Source organism: Jaculus jaculus, chromosome 5, assembly GCF_020740685.1.
Source record: "Jaculus jaculus isolate mJacJac1 chromosome 5, mJacJac1.mat.Y.cur, whole genome shotgun sequence".
Classification (NCBI taxonomy): Eukaryota; Metazoa; Chordata; class Mammalia; order Rodentia; family Dipodidae; genus Jaculus; species Jaculus jaculus.
Genome location: NC_059106.1, coordinates 108,965,912 through 108,991,438, shown reverse-complemented (window position 1 = coordinate 108,991,438; position 25,527 = coordinate 108,965,912). Strand labels below are relative to the sequence as shown.

The 25,527-nt window shown below is 44.7% G+C and overlaps 1 protein-coding gene across 5 annotated transcripts in view; it reads right to left on the bottom strand.

Moving 5' to 3' along the window:
- Window positions 1-484: 484 nt before the first annotated feature.
- Itsn2 (intersectin 2) overlaps window positions 485-25,527 on the bottom strand; it is a 210,627-nt gene continuing 185,584 nt past the window's right edge. For 4 of the 5 annotated variants that reach the window (XM_045151310.1, XM_045151313.1, XM_045151311.1 and 1 more), the window contains 10 exons: window positions 23,677-23,783; window positions 21,329-21,512; window positions 10,831-10,929; window positions 8,299-8,466; window positions 7,798-8,013; window positions 7,130-7,251; window positions 6,382-6,464; window positions 2,639-2,722; window positions 2,013-2,186; window positions 485-1,389 (listed from right to left, as the gene is read on the bottom strand). In XM_045151310.1, the coding sequence (XP_045007245.1) occupies window positions 1,232-1,389; window positions 2,013-2,186; window positions 2,639-2,722; window positions 6,382-6,464; window positions 7,130-7,251; window positions 7,798-8,013; window positions 8,299-8,466; window positions 10,831-10,929; window positions 21,329-21,512; window positions 23,677-23,783 (1,395 nt within the window). In that variant the 3' untranslated portion in view covers window positions 485-1,231. The remainder of the gene's footprint in view (window positions 1,390-2,012; window positions 2,187-2,638; window positions 2,723-6,381; window positions 6,465-7,129; window positions 7,252-7,797; window positions 8,014-8,298; window positions 8,467-10,830; window positions 10,930-21,328; window positions 21,513-23,676; window positions 23,784-25,527) is intronic. The other variant, XM_045151315.1, reaches the window with a different exon arrangement.

The window sequence follows — 25,527 nt, the reverse complement described above, 5'->3', positions numbered from 1 at the left end:
CTGGCGGGGCGAAGGAGCTGCTGACAGTCCTGATCCAGTGCATGGCATCCTTGAGGGCTGTACTCTACTAAGGAGCAAGACTCAAAGAACCAGCCAGAGTGCACAACAGTCATCAGTGCAAGCCCAGAAACATGACCTATGTACACCAAAGTCTCATGACAGCGTCAAGAAGTGTTGGGACTCCTGTCTCTCTCCCTATGCCATTCTGGATTTTTCTCATTGTACAGAAAGTGTGGTTTCATTATAAGCAACTTCTGAAATTACCTCTTAAAAAACCTTGCACATAAACCAGGCATGGTGGTGCATGCCTTTAATCCCAGCACCTGGCAAGCAGAGGTAGAAGGATCTCTGAGTTTGAAGCCATCCTGAGACTACAAAGTGAGTCCTAGGTCAGCCTGGGATAGAGGGAGATACTACCTTGAAAAACCAAAAACAAATAAAACACTTTTCACAGAGAAAACAAATCAGTCAAGCACTGAAAAGCTACATTTATAAATTTATATTTTATTCTTTCTGTACATATTGGCAATGATAAAGCTTAAAGATGCATGTCCTATGAAATATGCAAAACAAGGAATTTACATAAATAATTTATACTTCAGAAAACTAAAGTTGAAAAATATCTCCACATTATTAGAGTTCACAGTATTTAAAGTACATCAAGCTTTCCCCCTTATATTTCAAACTATATTGTCTTAGCACAGAATGAGAAAGTCTAATTAGGAATAAAATGATCAAGTTTCTGTTTTATTCAGTGCTCAAATAGACTCTATTTCAGTATCAGGCTATGCAAACCCTGACACTGTAGCATTTCATTCAACCCTTCACCTCCTGAGTGCTGTGACCTGGCCATGGTCACATGATGTGGAATGGTTGCAGTGTCACCAGCTCCACAGTGGACACATTCACCAAGTGGTAACATCTGGTGGTCTGATGCCTCATTTCCACATAATACTTTATAGCCCTGAAAATGGAAACCCTGGCATCTAACACGGCTGCACATGTTAACACTAGTACAAGGCACTGTGCTGTGGGATTTGTTTAGAGGAAAGATGATGTTTGCATAGTTTGCTAGCGATTTAGTGTGCAATAAAACATAGGCGCCAGTGTACGCAGCTTTGCGATGGATGGAGCTGGGTGATGGTCCTCAGTGCTAGCAGAGCACAGTCTAGCCTTAATCTCTAGCCTCAGTCTTGTGGGCAGAGCTCCTGTTGCTGTCCATCCCAGGTCCCTACAGCACAGTATTTTGTTCAAAAAGTTGCAGGTCAAAGCGGACCCAGACCTCCCCAGTGGGGACCTCGTGCAGCAGTAGTCGGCGGGTGGTGGGGCCTTTGCTCTCCTGTTCCGTTCGGATTTTTGCCACTGGAACTTCAGTGCGACCCAGGAAATCTGGTGAGTGAACATCACATGATGGTCAGAGCTGCTGTTATAAAACTGGTTAAAGCCATCTGAGGATTCAGAAAAGCAGCAAAGTTCAGCAAGAAGCTTCCTTCAGCTGACAGAAGTTAGATAGATACTATGCGTGCACACTATAGCTTGGAATTCAAGAATCTCTGGCCAGAGAATATCTTACCCATTCTGTACACAACATTTCCCTAATGTATGTACACAGTGCCTGGGTTCCAAGGCTATTCCCTCTCTCTCAGCCACTTATCTACTGCCAAGATGAGCTGAACCAGGCCTGTGTCATTTTCTTTCTTTTTTAAAAATATTTTATTTATTTATTTGACAAAGAAAGGTGGAGTTGGGGAGAGGGAGAAAATGGATGCGCCAGGGCCTCCAGCCACTGCAAATGAACTCTAGATGTGTGTACCCCCTTGTGCATCTGGCTAACGTGGGTCCTGGGGAATTGAACCTGGGTCCTTTGCCTTTGCAGGCAAACGCATTAACCGCTAAGCCATCCCTCCAGCCCCTGTATCATTTTCCACAGGTGTCATGGGTGCTCTACTTGCAGACCTGAGGGCCCCACAAACTAATAACATCTTCTGATCTCCTTGCTAAATTATACTTACCATCTGGAGAAAACTGGTCTCTATCAAACATAGTGAGACACAGCACATCTTGGTAAAGATCCTTGATGAAGAACTGACAGTTAAAATTCCACTTGGGGTTTAGAGTGTCCTGGAGGGTTCTGGTGGTAAAGCTCTGGGAGCCCATGCTGATTTCGCAGTATGGATTACTCTTTCCTGCACAGAAATAATCACAGACATGTGTGGCATAAAAGCCATGCTCAAACCAAAACAGGATGGATGAGGTTGCTTTACCAGAGACCACAGCAGCAGGAGTCACTGCCTGGTGGAGCATGGTTACCTTGTAGTTTTAGCAATATGACACCCAAGTTCCCAATAATACCAGTAGCCTCAAAATCCTGGGGCCCAAGCATGAGAGCTTAAGACCAAGACTGCTCCCCATAAGCCTGGAAGCTTGTGCATGTGCTTTGTGGTTTTTCTTGCAGAGGCACTCAGGGTTGTGGGTGTTGGTGTTTACTAGGGAAGTAGAGCAATGATATGGGTCCAATAAATAGTTTATCACCATTCTAGTGACACTGCCTTTTAAAAGCATTCCATCATTTGGTGGTCAAAAGAGGCATTGGGAGAGTGGAACATTACCACGTGTGTTGAATAAGAGAAGCATTTACCATTTGGCTTACACGCTTTTAATTCTGTGGCTTCAACGACATGCACCATTAGACGCCCAATACCTGAAGTCTTTTGAGAACGGGCTACAAAAGAGGAACACGAGTCATTAATTTCTTCTGAGAATGCTGACAGCACAGTGAAGAGGCTAAGCTGCAGACCCTCAGTCTATACTTTTTAAATGGAAAGTTTTAAAATATTTTCTGTATTTCTATCTGTTTGAGAAAGAGAGGAAGGACGGAGGTAGGGATAGAAAGATGTATTGGTGCAGCAGGGCCTCTTGTCATTGTAAATGAACTCTAGACACATGTGCCACTTTGGGTGTCTGGCTTTTTGTGGATACTGTGGAATCAAACTCAGGTCAGCAGGCACTGTAAGCAAGGGCACTTAACCACTAAGCCATCTGCTTACATAGCTCCAGTGTGTTTTTTGTTGGAGTCTGAACCTCATGCTGAGAGCACGCTCTGCTCCCTACCCTCACTGTCTGTGTTCCACTAGATTATCATCTCCAGCCTCGTGGGCTCTGGACCCAACTGATTAGCACATGGATGCTCCAGGCTTTTCCTCAGGCATGTCATCAGCCAAGAAGGCCTTTCCCACCAACTCCACCCACTAATATCCTACTCATCCTTCAAGACCCAGGCTATTCTCAAACACTTTAGACTCCTTTCCTCTGTGGAACCACTAGACTTGACTTGACAGCACCCCTAGCCTGGCGGGTCTGAAATTCTGTGCAATGTTTCTTTCTTCTGTGGGCAGCAGAGACCACAGTCACACACTTACTGCTTTAGTAATCCTTATATTAACTCCTCAAGTGTCTAGAAATGTAGTAACAGTAATAAGACAATAATACATGTATTTGAACCAGGCATGGTGGTGCACGCCTTTAATCCCTGCACTAGGGAGGCAAAGGCAGGAGGATGGCCATGGGTTTGAGGCCACCCCGAGACTACATAGTGAATTCCAGATCAGCCTGGAGTAGAGTGAGACCCTACTTTGAAAAACCATAATAATAATAATAATAATAATAATAATAATAATAATAATATTTGTTCAACACTTCCAGCCAATAACATTTGCTGGTCACTTACTTTGTATAGGTATGTGCTAGACCTTTACATAAATTATACTGAAATTGCCAGGCATGGTGGCGCATGCCTTTAATTCCAGCACTTGGGAGGCAGTCTTAGTACCCTGAGACTACAAAATGAATTTCAGGCCAGCCTGGTTAGAGTAAGACCCCATCTTGAAAAAAACAAAACAAACAAATTATACTGAAATTGCATAATTACCTAATAAGGTAAATTCCCTTTTTGTGTGTGTGGTTTTTCGAGTTAGGCTCTCAATGTAGTCCAGGCTGATCTGGAACTCTGTAGTTCCAGGCTGGCCTAGAACTCACTGTAATCCTCCTACCTCTGCCTCCCAAGTGCTGGGATTAAAGGCATTCACCACATGACTGGCTTAGATTCTCTATAGATGAGAAAAACTGAGACTTGGAAAGGACTATAATGTGCTCAGCTCAGAGCTTTTTTCAAGGCAAGTTTTCACTCTCTTCCAAACTGGCCCTGAATTCACGATCCTCCTGCTGTAGCTACATAACTATTCAACTCAGAGTTGTTTTTTTTTTTTTTAATTCTTTTTATTTTTATTTATTTATTTGAGAGAGACAGAGACAGAGAGAGAGAGAGAGAGAGAGAGAGAGAGAGAGAGAGAGAGACAGATAGGCAGACAGTGACAAAAAGAGGCAGAGAGAGGGAGAGAGGAAGAGGGAGAGAGAATGGGTGTGCCAGGGCATCCACCCATTGCAAATGAACTCTAGACGCATGCCCACCTTGTGCATTTGGCTTACATGGGTTCTGGAAAATCAAACCTTAACCTTTAGCTTTGTAGGCAAATGCCTGAACCACTAAGACATCTCTCCAGCCCCTCAACTCTTGAGTTTTTAAATGGTAGGGTTAAAATGTAAATAACAGATAACAAAGTCTGAAGCACTAACCAAAATTCCAGTTACATATTGAGCTTTCATCTTAGCAAGCAGTTCTATTTTTTTTTAATTTTTTTTTCAAGGCAAAGTCTCAGTCTAGCCCAGGTTGACCTAGAACTCACTCTGTGGGCCAGGTTGGCCTTGAACTTATGGGCCTAAAGGTGTATGCCATCATGCCTGACTCTTTCTTTAAATTTTTTTCTGTTTTGAGGTAGGGTCTCTGTAGCCCATGTTGACCTGGAATTCACTCTGCAGTCTCAGGGTGGCCTTGAACTCACTGGCCCAGTGAAAAGTTATTACTGGGATTATGTTCCACCACACATAGCTCTTTCTTTGATTTTTAAAAACAATATTTTTATTGACTTCTCTCTCTCTCTCTCTCTTTCTGTGTGTGTGTGTGTGTCTGCATCTGGTGTTAACATGGGTGCTGGGGAATTGAACTGCCAAGTCAGGGAGGAAGCAGGAGAATGGGAAGAATCCCAGTGTGGGGCAGCTGGGGGGTTGTTGAGTATGCATCAGTAGGTGAAATAGTAGGACACGGGGCTTGGTAACAGTGGTAATGCCAAGGAGTTTGCGGTAAGAAATATCTCCTTAATTTGGCAGGCAAAAGGGAAGATATCCAGGTAGGGAGAGGTATGCTAAGAGCATACTGTCAAAAGAAACCCTCCAGAAGGAAAAGATCATGGCTTCAAAATAAAAGAGAGACTGATTGAGATGGGGAGGGGATATGATGGAGAATGGAATTTCAAAGGGGAAATTGGGGGGAGGGAGGGTATTACCATGGGCTATTTTTTATAATCATGGAAAATGTTAATAAAAATTAAGGAAAAAAAAAAATCCTCCAGAACTTCAGCATGGTGGCCCAGGTCAATACTACCCTCATAGCTTGTCAAGAGAAGCTCCTAGGAAGAGGCTGATAAAGTGCCTGGAAGGGCCAATAGGTCTGGAAAGCAGAGTAGTGGTGCAACCTGTCTCTGCAGAGATGGCTTCAGAGTGGCAGGGTTAGGGGACAGCTGCCAGGACCGACTTCTGAGCCTAGAAGGTGGGTCTCCATGGGAGGAGTGCCTGAGATGGAGACAGTGCTCAGAGGAGTGCAGTAAGAAGGGAGAAGAAGAGCTGGGAAGGCAGATGAAGCTGGGTATGAAGAGTGTCAGGATATGAGGAGGTCCAGAGGGAATGATGGACCTGGAAGACCTGCCCTTGGGTATAGGAAGCTACACAAGGGAAGGGAGCCAAATCACTGGGTAGGTCACAGGTGTCCTCAAAAGAGCAGCAATGGGGGAAGGCTGTGGAGTGAAGTCAGTGAACCAAGGAAGGTTGGGTAAAGGCTATCAAAGGAGCAAACTGAGGGCCCAGAGAACTGGGCTGGTGGTTGAGCCTCTGGAGGCCAGGGCTAGGAGGAGAACAATGGCATGCTACCATGTAGCAAAGTGGAGTGAAGCCCATCAGAGTGAGGTTAGTTATAAATGGAAGTGTGTGTGGGGGGTAATTAAGGATGGAGACCACCACAGGTAGAAGGCAAACAAGGCCTACATTTGGTTCCAAGGCTCCCTCCACCTCCTGCTCACAGCGTGTGGTAGGACTCAGGGTGGTTTGGAACTTCTGTAGGAAGAGGGGTCAGTGCCCGGTCTTCTTAGCTGTGACCTGAACCCACTTCCCAGGCCTTACTGAAGGGGAAGCAGCTTGTGCCTCTAGGACCAGACTTCACCCTGCCCACACACCCTGGCAGCTGGTTTCCACCCTCTGGGGCACCACTGGTACCTTGGTAAGCCTTTTCCCGCTTCTTCTTCTCAGTGTCAATGTACTGCTCTGAGGCAGCCTTGATCTTCTGAACCCAGGCTGTCCTAGAGGAGAAGCAGAGCATGGCTATGGGGACTCCCAGGCTCAAGGACCGCCCACTGTTCCAGTCCTCTCCTTTGCTAATCTTGCCTAGCAAATTTTCAGTCATACAGGCTCAAATGCTAGTCAAGGATGAACTGAACGTTTCTAAAGACTGCTCTCAACTGCTTATGGAACACCAAAGCCTTGTGAGATGCTAGGCAGCCAGAGCTGGTTAACCACACTGATGACATCTCAGCATGCTGGGTTGTTACCAGAGAACTGAGCAGAGGATAGCAGGCTCCCCTGAGAGCTCCACAGAAGGGAAGCATGACGGGAGGGCATGTGGCAGGGAGGGCAGCCATTTGCCTAAGTGCAACCCCGTGTGGTGCAGGTGCATGGGGCCGGCAGACCCTGATGAGATTTCAGTGGGTCTGAGGCATCAGTTCTGCCACTTTGGAAGATTATGAGGAAGACATTACCGAAAAGGGAGCAGGAAACTATTAGGAGGCAGCTGTGATTCAGCTTTGAAGCCAAGGCCTACTGTGGGACTGGAGTGCAAGGGGTGCATTAGAAGTGGCAATGATGGCGCGGGTAAGACTTGAGCATGGTGGAGATGGGTTTATGGCAGAGGGAGATATCTGGGCTTTCTCCCTGAAGTCAAGGCAGGCCACACATGGTCAGGACTGACCTCTCGTTGATGTTGTCTGTTCGGAGGGTGTAGACCCGATCAATGTGGGAAATGTGGAAGACAGGCTCTTCGCTGGAAGGGTCTGTAGGCAGTTTCACCAGTACTTCATTCAGGAAAATGGGCTGAAAGAATTAGGGCCAAAATACAGGCTATGACACAAACCATAACACTCTACCCACCTGTGTCCAGGGAGAGTTCTGTTTGCTCTCAAGAGCCTTGTAGAGAAGCTCAAGGTGTTTAAGGTCTTTTCCCCAGGGAGAAAGAATGAGCAAAAGTAAATGTTCAGAGTGGATAAGGTATTACTGAGCTGGGGCCAGGACCTCTGCCTGCCTGTGCTGCAGCAACAATAGGCTCGCCTCTGCACACTTACACCATCCTTATGTCAGGCTTGGTTTACAGTGAAGGATACTGGATGTGGCTAGAGGTGGGACAGGCATCTCTGTCCTGTTCACCAGAGGAAGTAAAATCCCAAAGCTGGATTGTGCTGCCACCTGCAGCAGGCAGCAGAAGCCTGGTACACTGGGCTCCTTCCCTTGGGAAGTGGTAAGAACACCTTCTGAAGCAGGTGAGGCAGCCTTTGTGGACAAAGACAGGCCCAGCCCAGAGGGAGATGCTCAGCTAAGGGTGAAACTGGGCTGCTGATGCTATGGTGGGCATGTGGAACTCACCGTTTTATACATTTTGAATTGAGCATTGGACTTGGAGCTGAAGAGCTTCTCAGAGCCAGAGGAAATGGCAAACTGCTTGACCATGTAGGTAAGAAGCAGGAAGTCATTGAAGAGGAATCCCTGCAATTCCTTATTGCTCTTGGTCTTGTACAACTTCCCACTGTGTAGAAGCTTCCGTGGCCCCAAGCAGTTGGTGAGGGAGTTGAAAGTAAGTTGCTTAAAGAGAAGAAAATGCCATCTTGTAAGTCTCACTACAAATCATTCCACCTCTCCAGAAAAGAACTTTCCATTTATAACTTTTCAGAGTTCCCACTGGCCTAGTGAAAAATCTATACTTATATTGTTTTACTAGCTGAATTCAAAGAACTGAAAATGTCTCTTTACAAGACAATCCAAGGAGTGTCTGGTAGGGGCAGGGTTGTGGGCCTGCAGTCTGAGTGGAGGTGTAGCAGGTCTTCAACCAGAACTTGCCTGGAGGCATTCAGCTCAACTCTGCCTCACCTCTGCCAGGCCTTCACACTGCACATGCGCCTGGATCCATTCCAGTCGGTCTGAATTTTCCTTCTCCCGAACTCCCTCGTTTACTTGAGAACACAGTTCCTCAGCTCGCTCCAGGGCCAGTTTCAGGGAGCAGTGGTCCACGTGACTCTGAGGCGTGTTCTCCAGGATCTGGAAGAAAGTGTCATGCCGTTCACATTGTACCCTTCACCTTCCTACCACCAATCCACTGACCACAAGTTTATCTAAATAACCACTGTGTATATATGTGTGTGTGTGTGTGTGTATGTATGTGTATATATATAAAAAATATATAATATATTAAAAAAAATATATTTTATATATATATATATATATATATATATATATATATATATATATATTTTTTTTTTTTTTGCTTTTGTGCCAGGGTCTCAGGTAGCCCAGGCTGACCTTGAATTCATAATGTAACCAAGAATAACCTTGAACTCCTGATCATCCTGCACTACCCAACTGCTGGGATTACAGGCATGTCTAGCAAAATCTTACTCTTTTTTTTTTTTTTTTTTTTTGGTTTTTCGAGGTAGGGTCTCACTCTAGCCCAGGCTGACCTGGAATTCACTATGGAGTCTCAGGGTGGCCTCGAACTCTTGGCGATCCTCCTATGTCTGCCTCCCGAGTGCTGGGACTAAAGGCGTGCACCACCACGCCCGGCTGCAAAATCTTACTCTTTTAGGGTGAACCCTTCATTACTAAACTAGCTGCAATTAAAAAAAAATGTTTATTTATTAACAGAAGGGAAAGGAAGAGGATGGGAGGGGAAGGGAAGGGAACTCTGGTTGGTGCACCAGAGTTTCCTATCACTGCAAATGAGCTCCAGACACATGAGCCACTTTGTGCATCTGACTAAATGGTTATTGGGAAATTGAACCCAGGCCAGCAAGCTTTACAAGCAAGTGCCTTTAACCATGTATAATCTTCCCAGCCCCAATAATTTTGACAAGTGTGTTCTTTTCTTTTTCTTTTTAAAAATGTACTTATTTGCATGTGTGTGGGTACAGGATGTTAGGGCTATTTGTCACTGCAAATAAATGTCCATCTGGCTTTGTGTGGGTTCTGGGGAATGAGCCTGGGTTGGTAGGCTTTACAAGTAAGCACCTTTAACTCCTGAGCCATCTTCCTATCCTCCAACAAGTGTGTTAGCTTATTGAACAGTGATGGCTCATGGCATTTTGGGGTCATAGATCATTGGGAAAAATCTAATAACAGTAATAGAAAAACACATAAGATGGGCTGTCAGCATGTAGGAAACACACATTCAGTTTGTTCTGAAGTGATTCCAAATAGCTACTTGTAAACAGAGACAGGACATAACTTCATGTGGTCCCTCTGGGAAGGATGGTTCATTGCTAGGTGGCCACTGTCTAGACTCTTGCACTTTATTTGGAGGGGTCCACATTCTTTTGTTTACAAGTCCAAAGTAGAAGTTTTTAGTCTCCTTGTTTGGTGGTAAACCTGACCTGAACAGAAAAGGTGTATTTTGTGTCTTACTTTCAGAGATGACTCACATGTATATTTAATTAAAGGAATGTAAGTGTTTGGTTACAAGTACTGTCCAGCCTTTGCTGGAGACACACATATGCAGGACTTGAAAATTCCATTCTGAATTCTGAAACACATCTGGCTCACAATATCTCAGTGAACTATTCAGGGCTGGAGATGAATAGGTCAGTCTGGCATTGACATCAGTGACTTTAGATCTGTGTTAAGTTTATGAGGCTTATAGACCAAAACTCAAGGAACAGTCTTCTATCATTACTGTTTGTTTTAATTTACATAATATCAATGATTACTTGTGAAATAATGCTTCAAAAACCCAGATTCACTTTAGAAAGTGTATTACCTCAAGATGCTTAGATCAAAAAGAAAGATGAGGGCTGGCTTAGCGGTTAAGCACTTGCCTGTGAAGCCTAAGGACCCTGGTTCGAGGCTCCATTCCCCAGGACCCACGTTTGCCACATGCACAAGGGGCGCACACGTCTGGAGTTCGTTTGCAGTAGCTGGAGGCCCTGGTGCACCCATTCTCTCTCTGTCTCTCTATGTGCCTCTTTCTCTCTGTTTCTTGCTCTCAAATAAATAAATAAAAATAAACAAAAATTAAAAAAAAGAAAGATGAATGGAATTATAGAAATGGCTGGGCGTGGTGGTGTACATGTTTATTCCCAACATTCAGGGAGGCAGAGGTAGGAGCCTGACTACATAGTGAATTCCAGGTCAACCTGGGCTCTGTTGAGGATGTTCTGAGAAGAAGACCCCTAGGAAATGAAGATCAAGGTGCTTAGTTGACTTAAGTTTCAGAAGAATGGCTGGAGCCCATAATTATTCTAACTGGTGCATCCACAGTATCTCTGGAGCATCATGAACACCTAGAGGGCACTCACCTACCCCACAAGCAACTGTGACTACAGGATGCTAAGATGGTCCTGCACCCTGGCTATCTGACCGCTGTCTAGCCAGGCTCTTAAATCAGACTGGCTTCTCAGCCAGAGCACTCACATTTCTGATGATCAGTGGGTATCGAGTGATTCTCTGCATGGGCTTCAGCAGGAAGCTGGACAGGGGCATTCCTTTACACCGAGGGTCTGATGCCAGTTTCTGTAAGACAGTGGGAAGACCTGTGAAACTATAGCCCCAGTCAAAGCAAATGTTAGGTAGGACAAGAGTCTCAGGCTGGAGTTGAGAATGACAGCACCCTGACTGGTGCATCGCCAGGTGTTTACATTGCCTAGCCCCCACTCTGACCTAACAATACCCTTGGCCACAGTTTTCCTGCCAGGCGACCTGGCTCCTCTTCTGATGGCAATCCATTGTCTGATTGATTACCTCCTCAGCGTGGCCCCTGAATTCCTCAGTCCTTTGTCTTCTGTATCCCCCTCACAAAAAGAAAAACCCTATAAAAACCCAAACCACTCAGACTCATATGGACTATTCTCTTTCTCTCTTCTCCTGTGAGATGGCCTGGCAGCTTGGGTCCCATTAAATGGCACTTTTTCTCAAAGTGGTCATGCATGGCCTCTGGTCGTTCAGGAACTGTACATCTGGTGCTGTGACTTGGATAGGAGGCTACCAGTAGCCCTCTAGGGTGGTTGGACCACCTCCCCACCGGATCCCCCCCCCCGTTCCCCCGCCAGACCAAGGAGCTGCCACTGACCCTCAGATGGCCTTGGACTGTTTGCCAGGTACAGGCTCTCCCACCACCATGTTTTGGCTTCATTTCTTCTCCTTCCCTAATCCTGTCTTCCTCCTCCCCTCTGAGCTTCCTTGGCTGTTCTTGGAGAGGAGCCAACACTCTCCACCTCCTTCACCCCTGCACCCCCATCCTTCTCTTCCTCCCCGTGAGCTTCCTCAGCTGCTGGGGTGCATGTCTGCCACTGCTTCTCACTGTGAATGGCCTTGGCTCTGAGTACCCAAATGCCTTGGGCATGAGTGGCACTGAGCCACTCTGATTTGCACCAATGGCTTGGTTGCCGGAGCCACTCTGATCTGCACACTGCCAGCCTGGCCCTACCCACTGCCACTGCCACGGCTGCAGGGGACATTTAATATATTTTAAAAAGCTGCCACCTTCCTTCTCCTGAGATCTTGTCCTTCACTACCAGTTGCTTACTCTTTTGGGAGCATGGTCACCCACCTTGCCCACTAAGAGGTTAAAGAGCTGTCAGACCAACCCAAATGACCTTTGCCTACGTGGGAGGTGCAGGCGCCCCAGGAGTCATATTGGTGCTTTTCAATGTAAACCCAGCTTGAGCTCTGGTTATTTCTTCTCATTCTCATTTCCCCCCCTTTTCTCCTTTCTTCCATATGAGAGCCTCCTCCTATACCCTCTCCTTCTTTCTTTCATCTGCAATAGGAAATCAGACTTCCAAAACTGTCCCTATTACCCTGGCTGGCCTCCTTCAAAACTTAAAGAAATGAAGGCTCCAGGATGAAATCAAAACTCACCATTTAAAAAGCCAGGTGTGGTGGCGCATGCCTTTAATCCTAGCACTTGGGAGGCAGAGGTAGGAGGATTGCCATGAGTTCGAGGCCACCCTGAGACTACATAATGAATTCCAGGTCAGCCTGGGCCACAGTGAGACCCTATGTTGAAAAACAAAGCAAAAAAATAAAACAAAAAAATAAACATTACCATTTAATCTTGTATTACAACATGGCCTGGCCTCAATATAAATTGGACAATGAATCCATATGGCCTGAAGACTATACTTTTAATTTCTAGATTCTTATTGATTTAAATAACTTCTGCCTCCACACAGGCAAGTAGTCCAAAATTTTCCATCAAACTTTTTTTTTTTTTATCTAAAAACACAAAAGGTGTTTTTTTTCTTTCTTTTTTGGTCTTTTTTTTTTTTTAATCTTATTTATTTGACAGAGAAAGAGGGAGAGTATGAATGGGTGCACCAGGGCCTCCAGCCACTACAAACAAATTCCAGATGTGTGTGCCCCTTGTGCATCTGGCGAATGTGGGTCCTGGGAATTGAACCTGAGTCCTTTGGCTTTGCAGGCCTTAACTGCTAAGCCATCCCTCCAGTCCTATCCAAACATTTCTTGCTCTATATGCCTGTCCTCCTCTCTGTTCTGCTTGCTCTACTCACAAGATTCTTCTAGCCAAGGTAAGACTGACCCCTTTTAGATAAAAGAGAAATTAGTGGGAGTAACAAGGAAACTCTAAATGAATGTGCGTGAAGATGACATTGAACATTAACCTGAATTCCAGATACTGATAATCAGTGCCAGTCTGTGGGAAATGCAGATTCTGTCTGTGCTGGTTTGTGTCTGCAGCAGTGCTATGGGACATAGATTCAAACAGCATACACAGTCACAGTGACTAGACTCCATGTGGGACTCTGCGTATGGGAATATACTGTGTGTGGGATGCACAAACACAGCTAGCTGTGACCTATGCTAGATGACAAACAACAAGATGGTAGCAGAGACCCCAGGCCACAGTCAGGCACACAGGCTCAAAGAACAAGTTGAGTCTAAAAAGTCTACCAGATAAAGGCTAAAAGCCAGATACCTAGGGGACTGATAGGTTTGCTCAATGTTTAGAGATACTTGTTAATAATTGTTTCTACTTCACTATAATGTAAATTATATTAATTGTTATATGCTGTTTAAATTCATGGTAGGCTGGATTTTGAGATATGGGTTGGCTCCCCTAATTCAGACCCTAAGCACATGTAAAACCATGTGTCATCTATACCTTGTCCTTAGGCAAACTGGCCTATTGCCTCAAGACTAGGAAAGGGAAAATGACAAGCAGCATAGAATTTTGGTTCTCTCTCAATTGCTCTCTTGAATACAGTTCTCAGACTTAAACATAACAAACAAGCACAACCAGATCTAACTAGGCGCAACAAGTCAGAATTTTATGTTTTAATAATACATGAATAGGTAATCTTAGTTTGTTGTATCACAAATATAGTTCAGATTTGTTATTACTAGTAAAACCATTTCCAGGTGTATTATATTATCTCCAGGGCAGTTATCAAGTTTTACCTGCATTTACAAATCTATGCTTTTAAAATGTATTTCATAGGATTATAAAAAGAAAAGTCTCAAATCAACGGGTTACAAAGTCTAAAATTTAATTTACTGATATTGTTTTGCTCATGATGACAGTTATAAAAGCTGCCTTCAAATGAAAAAATACAGCCACATTGTTGAAGAGGCCACATGCTAGGCTGCAAGGTCTCCAAGAAATCCTGCTGGAACTGAGCTGAAAACCTCTGTGTAGACCAGCTGACAGAAAGCTGGAAAAACTACACTGCATACAGTTCTACGGGAGAGAATGGATGAATTCATCAGTGAAGATAAACAACAGTGGACACTGCAAACTTTAAATTTGGTCAGCCAGGCAAATGAGCCAATGGGGGCAATAGTGGCATGTCTGTTATGGGGGAAACCAACTGCTCTCAAATTGGATTGGAGGCCCACTCCATGGGAGGGAATACATGCCTGGTACTAAAAACTTATGACAGGGCAAGTCATGAGCCCTAGGAATGTAAACATCTGTTGGCATCTGCTTAAAGGTATATTATGCTCATCAAACTGCCTGGTAAGTACGTCTCATAATGTTCATACCCATATATTAATGGTACTCTCACTTTAGTACTTTTTATTCCCCCAAGGTAGGGTCTCATTCTGGTTCAGGCTGACCTGGAATTAACTATGTAGTCTCAGAGTAGCCTTGAACTCATGGCAGTACTCCTACCTCTGCCTCCCAAGTGCTGGTATTGAAGGTGTGTGCCACCATGCCTGGCTACTCTCACTTTTGATTAGAGAAGCTTCTCTTTTCATATGGCAGGGAACTTGGGATGACTCAGAAGGCAACATAGTGTTAACGAAAGGTAACAGAGGAGTGCTCAGCACTGAAACATCTCTATTATACCTTCCAACCTCAGGATCCATTGTGGAAGAGGTGGCAGAAAGACTGTAAGAGTGCCTCCCCACCCCAAAAAAAGGGTAGGACTTCTTGCAATGCACTCTTTCAGACACAAAATGGCCTGGATATCCATGACCTCACAGTGTCTGACACTATCTACACAAGACTATCATAATAGAAGGAAAAGAAGATGACATCAAAATAAGATAGAGACTGATTGACAAGAGGAGGGGATATAATGGAGAGTGGAGTTGCAAAGGGAATTGGGGGAGGATTACCATGATTTATTATCTACAATTATGGAAACTGTCAACAAAAAATTTAAAAAAGAAAGAAAATTATAGGCAGAAAGTAAGGTATATCTTAAAAAATTTAATCATCACAGCCCAGACTATAACTTTAGATAGATGTGTTCACTGTGATGAGAACAGGTATAGACCACACAAGTGGTAGATTTCTAGATCTTCATGATGATCATGCCTGCCATTTCTAGTAATAATTCTGCTAATTTTGGTATTGTGTATTTAACTACAATCTTAACCTTATATCCTCTCATCTACAGTTAGCCAACATTCAGATGGTTCTGTGACAATCCAACTCTATCTACCTGGGTACCCTGGATCGCCCTCCAATGCCTGAAATGCTGGGTTTTGGTAGAGGTTACTTAAACCCTAACCCTATCCAAACTTTAACTGTTTCATGTTACCTTTCTAGACAACCCAAACATTGCTTTAGACTTCTGCCCCCTGCTTAACCCTTCTACTCTCTACCTACCTTGTGCACTTGGCTTTATGTGGGTACTGGGGAATAGAGTTCAGGCCCTTAGGCTTTTCAGGTAAGCACCTTAACCTCTGAGCCATCTCCCCAGCCCCCATTCTCCTCCTACCTCAGCAACTTACTCCTGTCTAGAGACTTTAGAAGAGCTTACCTACTACGACCCCTGAATTTCACTGTCTTCCCTCCCTGACCCTGATCACACATAGTATATATAGATGAAAACATTCCTACCACCCCACCGGGGTCCCAAATAACAGGATATGCTATTTTCTTAGAGGACCAGATAATAAAGACTGACCCATTGCCTAAGGAAAGTACATCCTAGAAGTCTGAGCTTGTCACAGTCTATTTCCCTGTACTAATAAAAATAAGCCTTGCCTCCTCTATAGCAGCTACAGGGCTGGCTGCAGGTGGGCTGGGACACAGCCTAATCTCTTATTAACAGCTTTCCTCAGAATGGAGTACAGCCATTAAGGACTCTGCTCTGGTCCTTCACCTGCTACAGCAGCAGCTCTCCTCATTGGAATCAGTAGTCCTTCAGAAACGTCGAGCCCTAGACCTCATCACAGCCCAAAAGGGAGGAACTCATCTCTTCCTAAATGAGGAATGTTATTATATAAACCAATCGGGTAAAGTAGAATTAGAGCTAAAAAAAATCTCCAAACTCTGGCTGACAGACAGTATATAATCTTACACATCAATTGTTCAACCAACTTCTACTACCTTATCCCTCTTCCAGTCAGTACCAACTTTTAGCCTCCTCAGTCTTGACTCCCTGTCACCTGCTGAGGGGACTTCCCAGCCACTGACACCAGTGTCCCCTGAAAAACCTGACCATGCCCCCTCACAGCAGGAAGCAGTAATGTAAAACTCCACCCTATATCCTTGCCAAAATGCTGGAATGTTAGGTAGATCAAGAGTCCCAAGATGGAGTCAAGATGAAGGAGAATGACAGCAGCCTGATTGACGCAACTTTAGATGTTTACATTGGCTAACCCTTATTCCTCTGACCTAACAATGCCCTTGGCCACAGTTTTTCTACCAGACAACCTGGCTCCTCTTCTGATGGCAATCCATTCTCTGATTGATTACCTCCTCAGTTTGGCCCCTGCCATCTCCTGAAGTCCTCAGTCTTTTGTCTTCTATATCCCCCTTCCAAAAACAAAAACTCTATAAAAACCCAAACCATTCAGACTCGCACCAGCTGTTCTCTCTCTCCTGTGAGACAGCCTGGCAGCTCAGGTCCCATTGAACAGTGCTTTTCCTGCCTCAGAGTGGTCCTGCGTGGTCTTTGGTCTTTCATGAACCTTACAGTAAACGCTGGCTAAAGCCCTTGCCTATGACCACCTTCTTTATTTCACTTTTGTTTTATTTTTAAAATAATTATGTATTTATTTGTGAGCAGAAAGACAGAGAGAGGAAGAGAGAATGGGTGTGCCAGGGCCTCTTGCTACTGCCAAAGAACTCCATACACTTGCATTACTTTGTGCATCTGGCTTTACATTGGTACTGGGGAATCAAATCCAGGCTGGCATGTGCCTTTAACCACTGAGCTATCTCTTCAACCCTCAAATTTTTAATAACAGGAACTGAAATGATACACACCAGGTTAACAACAGGAAATCCTCTGCTCACTACCAAGACCCACACTGCTTCTTAGCTTTATTGTGTGTTGTTGGCAGCCTGTACAATGCATTCTCCCTGACCTCACCCCCAGCCTACTGGCCTCAGTCTTTACCACGTCTTCTTTTCTGTCCATTTGCAAATGTAGCTGCTGCCCCAGGCTCTCTGCTGTCAAGGCCCAGCATCTCAACCAGATATTTCTGAACTTCTACCTTGGTCAGGTCAATTCCTCCTTACCTGATGTTCCAAAGGCATCTCACCCTCAACATACCCTCATATAAAGTCATCCTTCCTCACAAAAATCATCTTTTCTAATGCCATCCCTGCTGATCCTAGGAGCCAGTGTTCCTCAGCTGTCTATGGATAGCTTCCAGTTTCTCAGCATGCCACCATCCCTACTTCATTAGAAGCAACAGCCATAATTTACTGAGTACCTGCTGTGAGCAGGTAATGGATGTGGGAACCTTTGTTGGTATCACACTGCTGCTCTTTCTTCATGTGCTTGAACTGCATTTGCTTCTCAGGACTCAGGTCGTGCTTCCTCAGGGCCAGGATCTCACCTTCTGTCCTTTCCATGTCTCTCCCCTGGGCACCAGGACATGCAGGTAGGAGCATTATATTTTAGGTCTCTCCCTAATCAGACTGTTAATGGTACAGGCCAAGGCCTATCTTTCATGTGCTTCCCCCAGGACTGGTACAGCATCTGAAGAGAACAGCAAGCACTCCAGGATGTGCATGTTAAGTGACCAAAAAAATACATCTAGTATGATAACCTAACCATTTTCCCACTAGATGGTAAAATTGCTTGGAGAGATCTTTCCCTACATATTTTGCCATAACAAGCATCTTAAGAATTTTTACTTTTAGCCGGGTGTGGTGGCACATGCCTTTAATCCCAACACTCGGGAGGCAGAGGTAGGAGGATCGCCATGAGTTCAAGGCTACCCTGAGATTGCATAGTGAATTCCAGGTCAGCCTGGACCAGAGTGAGACCCTACCTCAAAAGACAAAAAAAAAAAAAAAAAAAAAAAAAAAAATTTACTTTTATATTTTATTTTTTGTTTGGTTTTTTCCAAGGTAGGGTCTCACTCTAGCCCAGGTTGATCTGGAACTCACTCTTTAGTCCTAGGCTGGTCTCAAACTCACAATGATCCTTCTAGCTCTGCCTCCCAAGTGCTGGGATTACAGGCATGCACCATCACACTAGACTATTTTTTTTCATTTTTCATTTATTTATTTAAATGTGTGTGTGTGTGTGTGTGTGTGTGTGTGTGTTTGTGATGTTCTAGGGCCTTTTGCTGCAGCAAACAAACTTCAGAGGCATGTGCCATTTTTTTTGCAACCAGCTTTACATAGGTGGCTTGGGAATTGAACCTGGGCCGGAGGCCTTGCAAACAAGTGCCTTTAACCTCTAAGCTGTCTTCCCAGCCTCTGCTTTTATATTCTCTAAGTTAAAAAAAAAACAACTTTCAGTACATATGTTTAGATGCAGGTATGTGCATGTCGCATGTCATGGTACAGGTACACGAGGAAGGCAGAGGAGAATCTTGGGTGCTGGTCCTGGCCTTCCACCTTGTTTGAGATACAGTCTGGTCTCTTAATGTTTGTTGCTATGTTTGCTAGGCTGGGTAGCCTGTGATCTGAGGATTCTCTCTTTTTTAAATCTTGCAAGTAGCGAGGGGGGGGGTGCGCGCGCATGAGCGAGCCAGTGCCATTAGCTGCATGGGTCACTTTGAGCATCTGGCTTTATGTGGGTACTGGAGAGTTGAACACAGGTCCTTAGGCTTTGCAGACAAGCACCTTAACAGCTGAGCCATCTCTCCAACCCCGTATATACATATGAATATTTAATTAATTAATTTATTTGAGAGAGAAAGAGAGGGAGAAAGAGGCAGATAAAGAATGGGTGTGCCCGGGCCTCTAGCCACTGCAAACAAACTCCAGATGCATGCACCACCCTGTGCATCTGGCTTACATGGGTACGGGGAATCCAACCTGGGTCCTTAGGCTTTGCAGGCAAACACCTTAACTACTAAGCAATCTCTCCAGCCTCCCTTTTATATATTTTATTTATTTATTTGCAAGGGGAGAAAGAGGTAGGGTAGTGGGGAGGGAGAAAGAATGAAAATGAATGGGCACTCCACAGCCTTTAGCTGCTGCAAACTCCAGATGCATGTGCCACTTTGTGCACCTGGCTTTATGTGGGTATTGGGGAATTGAACCCAGGTTGCCTAGGCTGTTAGCTAGGCTTTGCAGGCGTGTGCCTTCACTACTAAATCATCTCTCCAGCCCCCGGAGTTTTCTTATCTCTGCTTCCCATCTTGCTGTAGGAGTGCTGAAGTTATAAGTGCATGCTACAGTGTCTGGCTTTTGCATGGCTTCTAGGGATCAGGTCATCATGCTTTTGCAGCAAGTGCTTCTTCCATGGAGCCATCCCACCCGCCCATATTTTCTAGGGTTTTAAAAAAGTAACAGCAGTCTGGAGAGATGGCTCAGCAGTTAAGATGCTTGCCAGCAAAGTCTAAGGACCCAGATTCAATTCCCCAGTACCCACGTAAAGCTGAATGCACAATGCGGTACATGCATTTAGAGTTTATTTGCAGTGGCTAGAGGCCCTGGTGTACCCACCCAAACTTTCTCTTTCACTTTCTCCTTGCAAATACCTAACTAACTAACTAAATAATACACAAGTAACATTTGGGGGCTGGGATGTACCCCATGGGAAGATGCTTATTTAGCATATGCAAGACCCCAGTAGCAAAAGGAAAAAGAAATTATAAAGCAGAATTTTGTGCTACTATTGTTAGATTTTGAAATGAATTTATTTGTTGTGCTAGGGATGGAACTCAAGGCCCTGTGCACGTTAGATGGGCACCCTACCACTTAGCTCTACCCTCAGCCCTAGATTTTTTTTTTTGGCTTTTCAGTTTTTCAAGGTAGGGTCTCACTCTGGCTCAGGCTGACTGGCAATTAACTATGTAGTCTCAGGGTGGCCTTGAACTCATGGCAATCCTACCTCTGCCTCCCGAGTGCTGTGATTAAAGGCGTGTGCCACCACACTGGCTTCAGCCCTAGATTTTGATTTTTGTATTTGCCTTTCTTTTTACCTTCCTCCCTTCCTTCCTTTCTTCTTTCTTTTCTTTTTTTTTTTTTTGAGGTAGGGTCTTCCTCTGGCCCAGGCTGGCCTTGAACTCATAGAGATCCTTCTATCTCACAGTGCTATGATTAAAGATATGCACCATCATACTAGGGTCTCATTCTAGTCCAGGCTGACCTGGAATTCACTATGTAGTCTCAGGCTGGCCTCGAATTCACAGTGATCCTCTTACCTCTGACTCCCCAGTGCTGGGATTAAAGGCATGTGCCACCACGCCTGGCTAATATTTGTTTTTTTATTGGTGGGGGGGCGTGTTGAGGTAGGGTCTCACTCTAGCACAGGGTGACTTGGAATCCACTATGTATTCTCAGGGTGTCTTTGACTCATAGTGATCCTTCTATCTCTGCCTCCCAAAGTGCTGAAATTAAAGGCATGCACCACTATGCCTGGCTTAAAATTTACAGTATTAAGAAGTGACTTGGATATTTCTTTAGGAAAACAAAACAGCTCATAAATAAGGTTGTTTAAAGCAACACACTATGGGCTGGGAAGATGACTTAGTGCTTCCTTAACGCACCTCTTTGCAAAGCCTGGTGGCCCGAGTTCAATTCCCAAGTCACACACGCAAGTTGGATGCAAAAAATGGTGCAAACATATGGCATTCATTTGCAGTGACAAGAGGCCTTGGCAAAAACAAATAAGTAAATAAAATTTAGCCAGGGGTGGTGGTACACAACTTTAATCCTAGCACTTGGGAGGCAGAGGTATGAGGATTACCATGAATTCAAGGCCAGCCTGAGACTACAGTGAATTTCAGATCAGCCTGGGTTAGAGTGAGACCCTATCTCAAAAAATAAAATAAAATAAAAACCCAACTACTATTCACTGAGTAAAACTGTGGTTCTACTGCTAATCTCCATGATGGGCAACACAGAGCTATCAGGACATTGTTTGCTATGTTTGTGCTTCATTTGGAAACTGGTGGGGACGCTCTTCTCCATTGCTGAGATTCCCTAAAAGGAAGTGTGTGTTGTGGCCTCCAGGCTCAGATAGGGACTGAGGTGCCTACTAGTCCAGCAAAGCTACCTGCCAGTCCTAAATGGAGGTACCTTTAAAAATTCCTTGAAGTCTGTGTCCTCATCTGTCTTCTGCTGTAGCAGAGCTGCTCCATTCAGCTGACAGCTGCAGAACCGGATGTAGGCCTGCATGTGGGACAGTTCAGCTGCCAGGATGTCCCCGATCATCTGCACAGGCATCTTCTCACCCCCAGTCTTCTTCCGTACCCGCAGGGCCCTGCAAATAACGTGCTGTCACTCAGGTGCTCAGTGAATGCCCTTGATCATTAAAGGATGAGTGCTATGGAAGACTGATGGCCGTGGCACCCAGGGCATTACCTAGGAACCTCTGGCACTGAAAAACTGGGCAGAAGGCAGGGGAGGCCACATGGGCCTCAAGTTCTGCAGGCTGAGCTAACCTGGAGAAATGCTAACAAGGAAGGAGAATAATCGTCTACACAACTTGGGATAGTTTTGGTTTCACCACAGTTTCTTAGCAAAGTATCTTCTGAAAGATTATAACTTGTTCTTAGTTGAACCAAGGAGGAAATTTCCAAGAAGGGTACAGGGGCCATGGAAACCAGGAGTCACGGTAGATGAGTAAGGTCTGAGAAGAGAACTATGGCCCTGGTAGGGCAGGGATGGACTGAAACTGCCCACCTGGCTTGCAATTCTGAACTCATAAAGGATGGAACAGCACCTCAGGACTAGAATTGCACAAAGGGACTGAGGAGGCCACTAAAATGGGAGTAATGTCTGCCTGAAGCTACAGCTCTGCTTGACTCCACCACCCTCCTCCTGGGGCTGGCATGATGCACTCATGTTTTGGACTTATATACTAATACTGTTTTAATGATTTGTTTTATCAAAGTACTTTTTTTTCTTTTCACAATTTTTATTAACATTTTCCATGATTATAAAAAATATCCCATGGTAATACCCTCTCCACCCCACGCACTTTCCCCTTTGAAATTCCATTCTCCATCATATTACCTCCCCATCTCAATCATTGTACTCAAAGTACTTTTTAAATTATACATTATTATTATTTTTTTTTGGTTTTTCAACGTCTCACTCTAGCCCAAGCTGGCCTAGAATTCACTCCGTAATCTCAGGATGGCCTTGAACTCATGGCAGTCCTTCTACCTCTGATTAAAGATGTGCACAACCATGCCCAGCTACATTTTTTTTTTGTATTTTATTTTTACTTATTTATTTGAGCAGAGTCAGATAGAGATATTGTGGGGGGGGGAGAGAGAACATGGTACCAGGGCTTCCAGCCACTGCAAACAAACCCCAAACGCATGTGCCATCTTGTGCATCTGGCTCACATGAGTCCTGGGGCATCAAACCTGGGTCCAGACAAGTGCCTTAACTGCTAAGTCATCTTCCAGCCCATACAGCCCATATATCTTTTTTTTTGGTTTTCAAGGTAGGGTCTTGCTCTAGCCCAGGCTGACTAGGAATTCACTATGCAGTCTCAAGGTAGCCTCAAATTCATAGCAATCCTCCTACCCCTGCTTCCCAAGTACTGGGATTAAAGGCTTGTACCACCACACCCAGCTTTAAGAGATTTTTTTCTTTCTTTCTTTCTTTTTTTTAGTTTTTCAAGGTAGAGTCTCACTCTAGCTCAGACTGACCTGGAATTCACTATGTCAGGGTGGCCTCAAGCTCACAGCGATCCTCCTACCTCTGCCTCCCAGGTGCTGGGATTAAAAGTTTGCACCACCACACCCAGCTTGAGATTCTTTTTCTTAATATTATTTATTTGAGAGAGAGGCAGATAGAGAATGTGCATGCCAGAGCCTCTAGCCACTGCAAACAAACACCAGACACAGGCACCACCTTGCATCTGGCTTATGTGGTACTGGGGACTTGAACCTTGGTCCTTAGGCTTTGCAGGCAAGCACCTTAAGTACTAAGCTATCTCTACAGCCCAAAATATATCTTTTTAAAAAACATATTTCTTTATTTATATATACATACATACATACATATATATATATATACATATATATATATACATATATGTATATATACATATATATATATAATTAATTTACTTGAGAGAGAGAATGGGTATGCCAGAGCCTCCAGCCACTACAAACGAACTCCAGATGCATGTGCCACCTTGTGCATCTGGCTTACGTGGGTCTTGGAGAATTGAACCGGGGTCCTTTGGCTTTGCAGGCAGATAAATGCCTTAACTGCTAAGTCATCTCTCCAGCCCCCAAAACTGTATTTCTTTATAATCATAAATTTTAAGTTAAAGGACACCTCACAGATGAATAGGCAAAGCTTGAGGGAGCAGAAAGGAAAGCTTTTTTGCTAAGCAGCCCTTGCTGAGGGTTCTAGTGACAATGCTGGTGTGGCTGTAATGACAGGTGATGCCCACAACTCACTTCAGCAGCTTTGTGTTGGACATGATGAGCTCCTTCCAGTTAACAAAGATCAAGGTCATCTCTCCTTCAGTGAGGAAGCCTGACTCCAGCATCCGTTTCTGAAAAACCTAAGTTCCAAACACAGAAATAACTTAAGTTTAAGTAAGGGCACATAGCCTGAGTGTGCTTTCATACCCTCAAACAGTAAGATCACGGCCTTCTAAATAAGTGTATCATTAACACTTTTTTAAACTGTATTTCCCTACTTTTTGCTACCTGGGCTCCTATTAAGGCTTATTCTAAAGGCTGAATCTAGCCATTCCCTCACTAAAAAGAGTTTCTTCCACCTACTTCCTAGGGTTGTTATGAAGGCCAAACAAACCCCAGGCTCAAAGCACTGCACAGTATGAGCCTGCAGAACCGAGAAAAAGGGACTGTTGTCGAGCTGAACATCTCAGAATTATCAGAACCAATTGAGAAGTTCTTTGAGGAAACAGTAATAATATATGCCACCCAGTAACGACTCTAAGCAGATGTGTCCTGCAGAAGTTGGCTGACTAGAGGGGCCAGTAGTAACGTTTTCCAGTTATATTTCAAATACATACATATGTAGATGTGTGAGAGGTGCATACATGTATATCAAGGTCCTCAATTTCATGAAGTGACTCAGATGTAATTATTGTCTATGGCTTTCAAAGAAACAGACTCATAGAGCATTGTTCAAGGTCCCAGCTGGAATATGGAAGAACTAAAAGTTAACTCTTTTTTTTTTTTGGGGGGGGTTTTTTGAAGTAGGGTCTCACTCTGGTCCAGGCTGACCTGGAATTCACAGGGTGAATTCTCAGGGTGGCCTTGAACTCGTGGCAATCCTCCTACCTCTGCCTCCCAAGTGCTGGGATTAAAGGCATGCGCCACCATGCCCGGCTAAGTTAACTCTTTTTTGATTGTAAGTCCAAAGTCCAAGTCCTCTCTCTTCTCTGGGCTCCAGCCCCCACCACACCTATCCAACAGGACTGTAAAATCTTTGAGAACAGAAATGTCCTTTTTCATCTCTGTTCTCTGTCACAAGTGCTTTGCATGTGGCAGGTTTTCACTTAATGTTAACTGAATGTGGGCTCATACTTTAGTTAGAAGTGCTGTGAACTGGGTTTTCTTTAAAGGGGGCCTTTCATCTCCAGTAAGAATGAAGCTGCTAGGGTGCTCTTATGAAAATTCTGGAAATCTTGGTCTGTCTCAGGAGGCTGCCACTGAAGGACAAGAAAGGCATCTGCTCTTATCCACTGCTGGGGAAAGGCAGGCAGTGAGCTGCAGTCACTTGTAGCTGAGACAATCAGGAGGGCCCTGGGAAATTAGGAAGCATGCTGAGACAGGCTACCTTACACATAACCTGAAGCAAAGGGAAAAAAGAACAAAGGCTCAGAGGAAAAACAAACAGGCTGTTTCTCCCCACCCCCAGGTAGGGTCTCACCTTAGCCCAGACTAACCTGAAATTCACTATGTAGACCCAGGCTGGCCTCAAACTCATGGCAATCTTCCTACCTCTGCCTTCTAAGACCTCCCAAGCAGCTTTGGTTTTAAAGCAGGCTGGGGATGGGCAGACTTTTTCTTTATGTGCTGTCCTTTTCACAGGAGCTGTGTGCTGGTGAGGGAAGCAGGGCAGCAAGATGATGGGAAATTCCAAAAACAGCTTCACCTTAGGGTAGTGCTTTTCACCCCAAATCCCTGACCCTGATAGCTCCTTGCCTCTCAGAGCACTGGCATGGGCACAGCAGGATAACTAAGGTGCCAAGTGGTGAAGGGCCTGCTGGGGGCACACAAGCACCCAGTGCCTGCTCATTCTGAGCTAGTGCCAGAGACCACTGCAGCCATTTC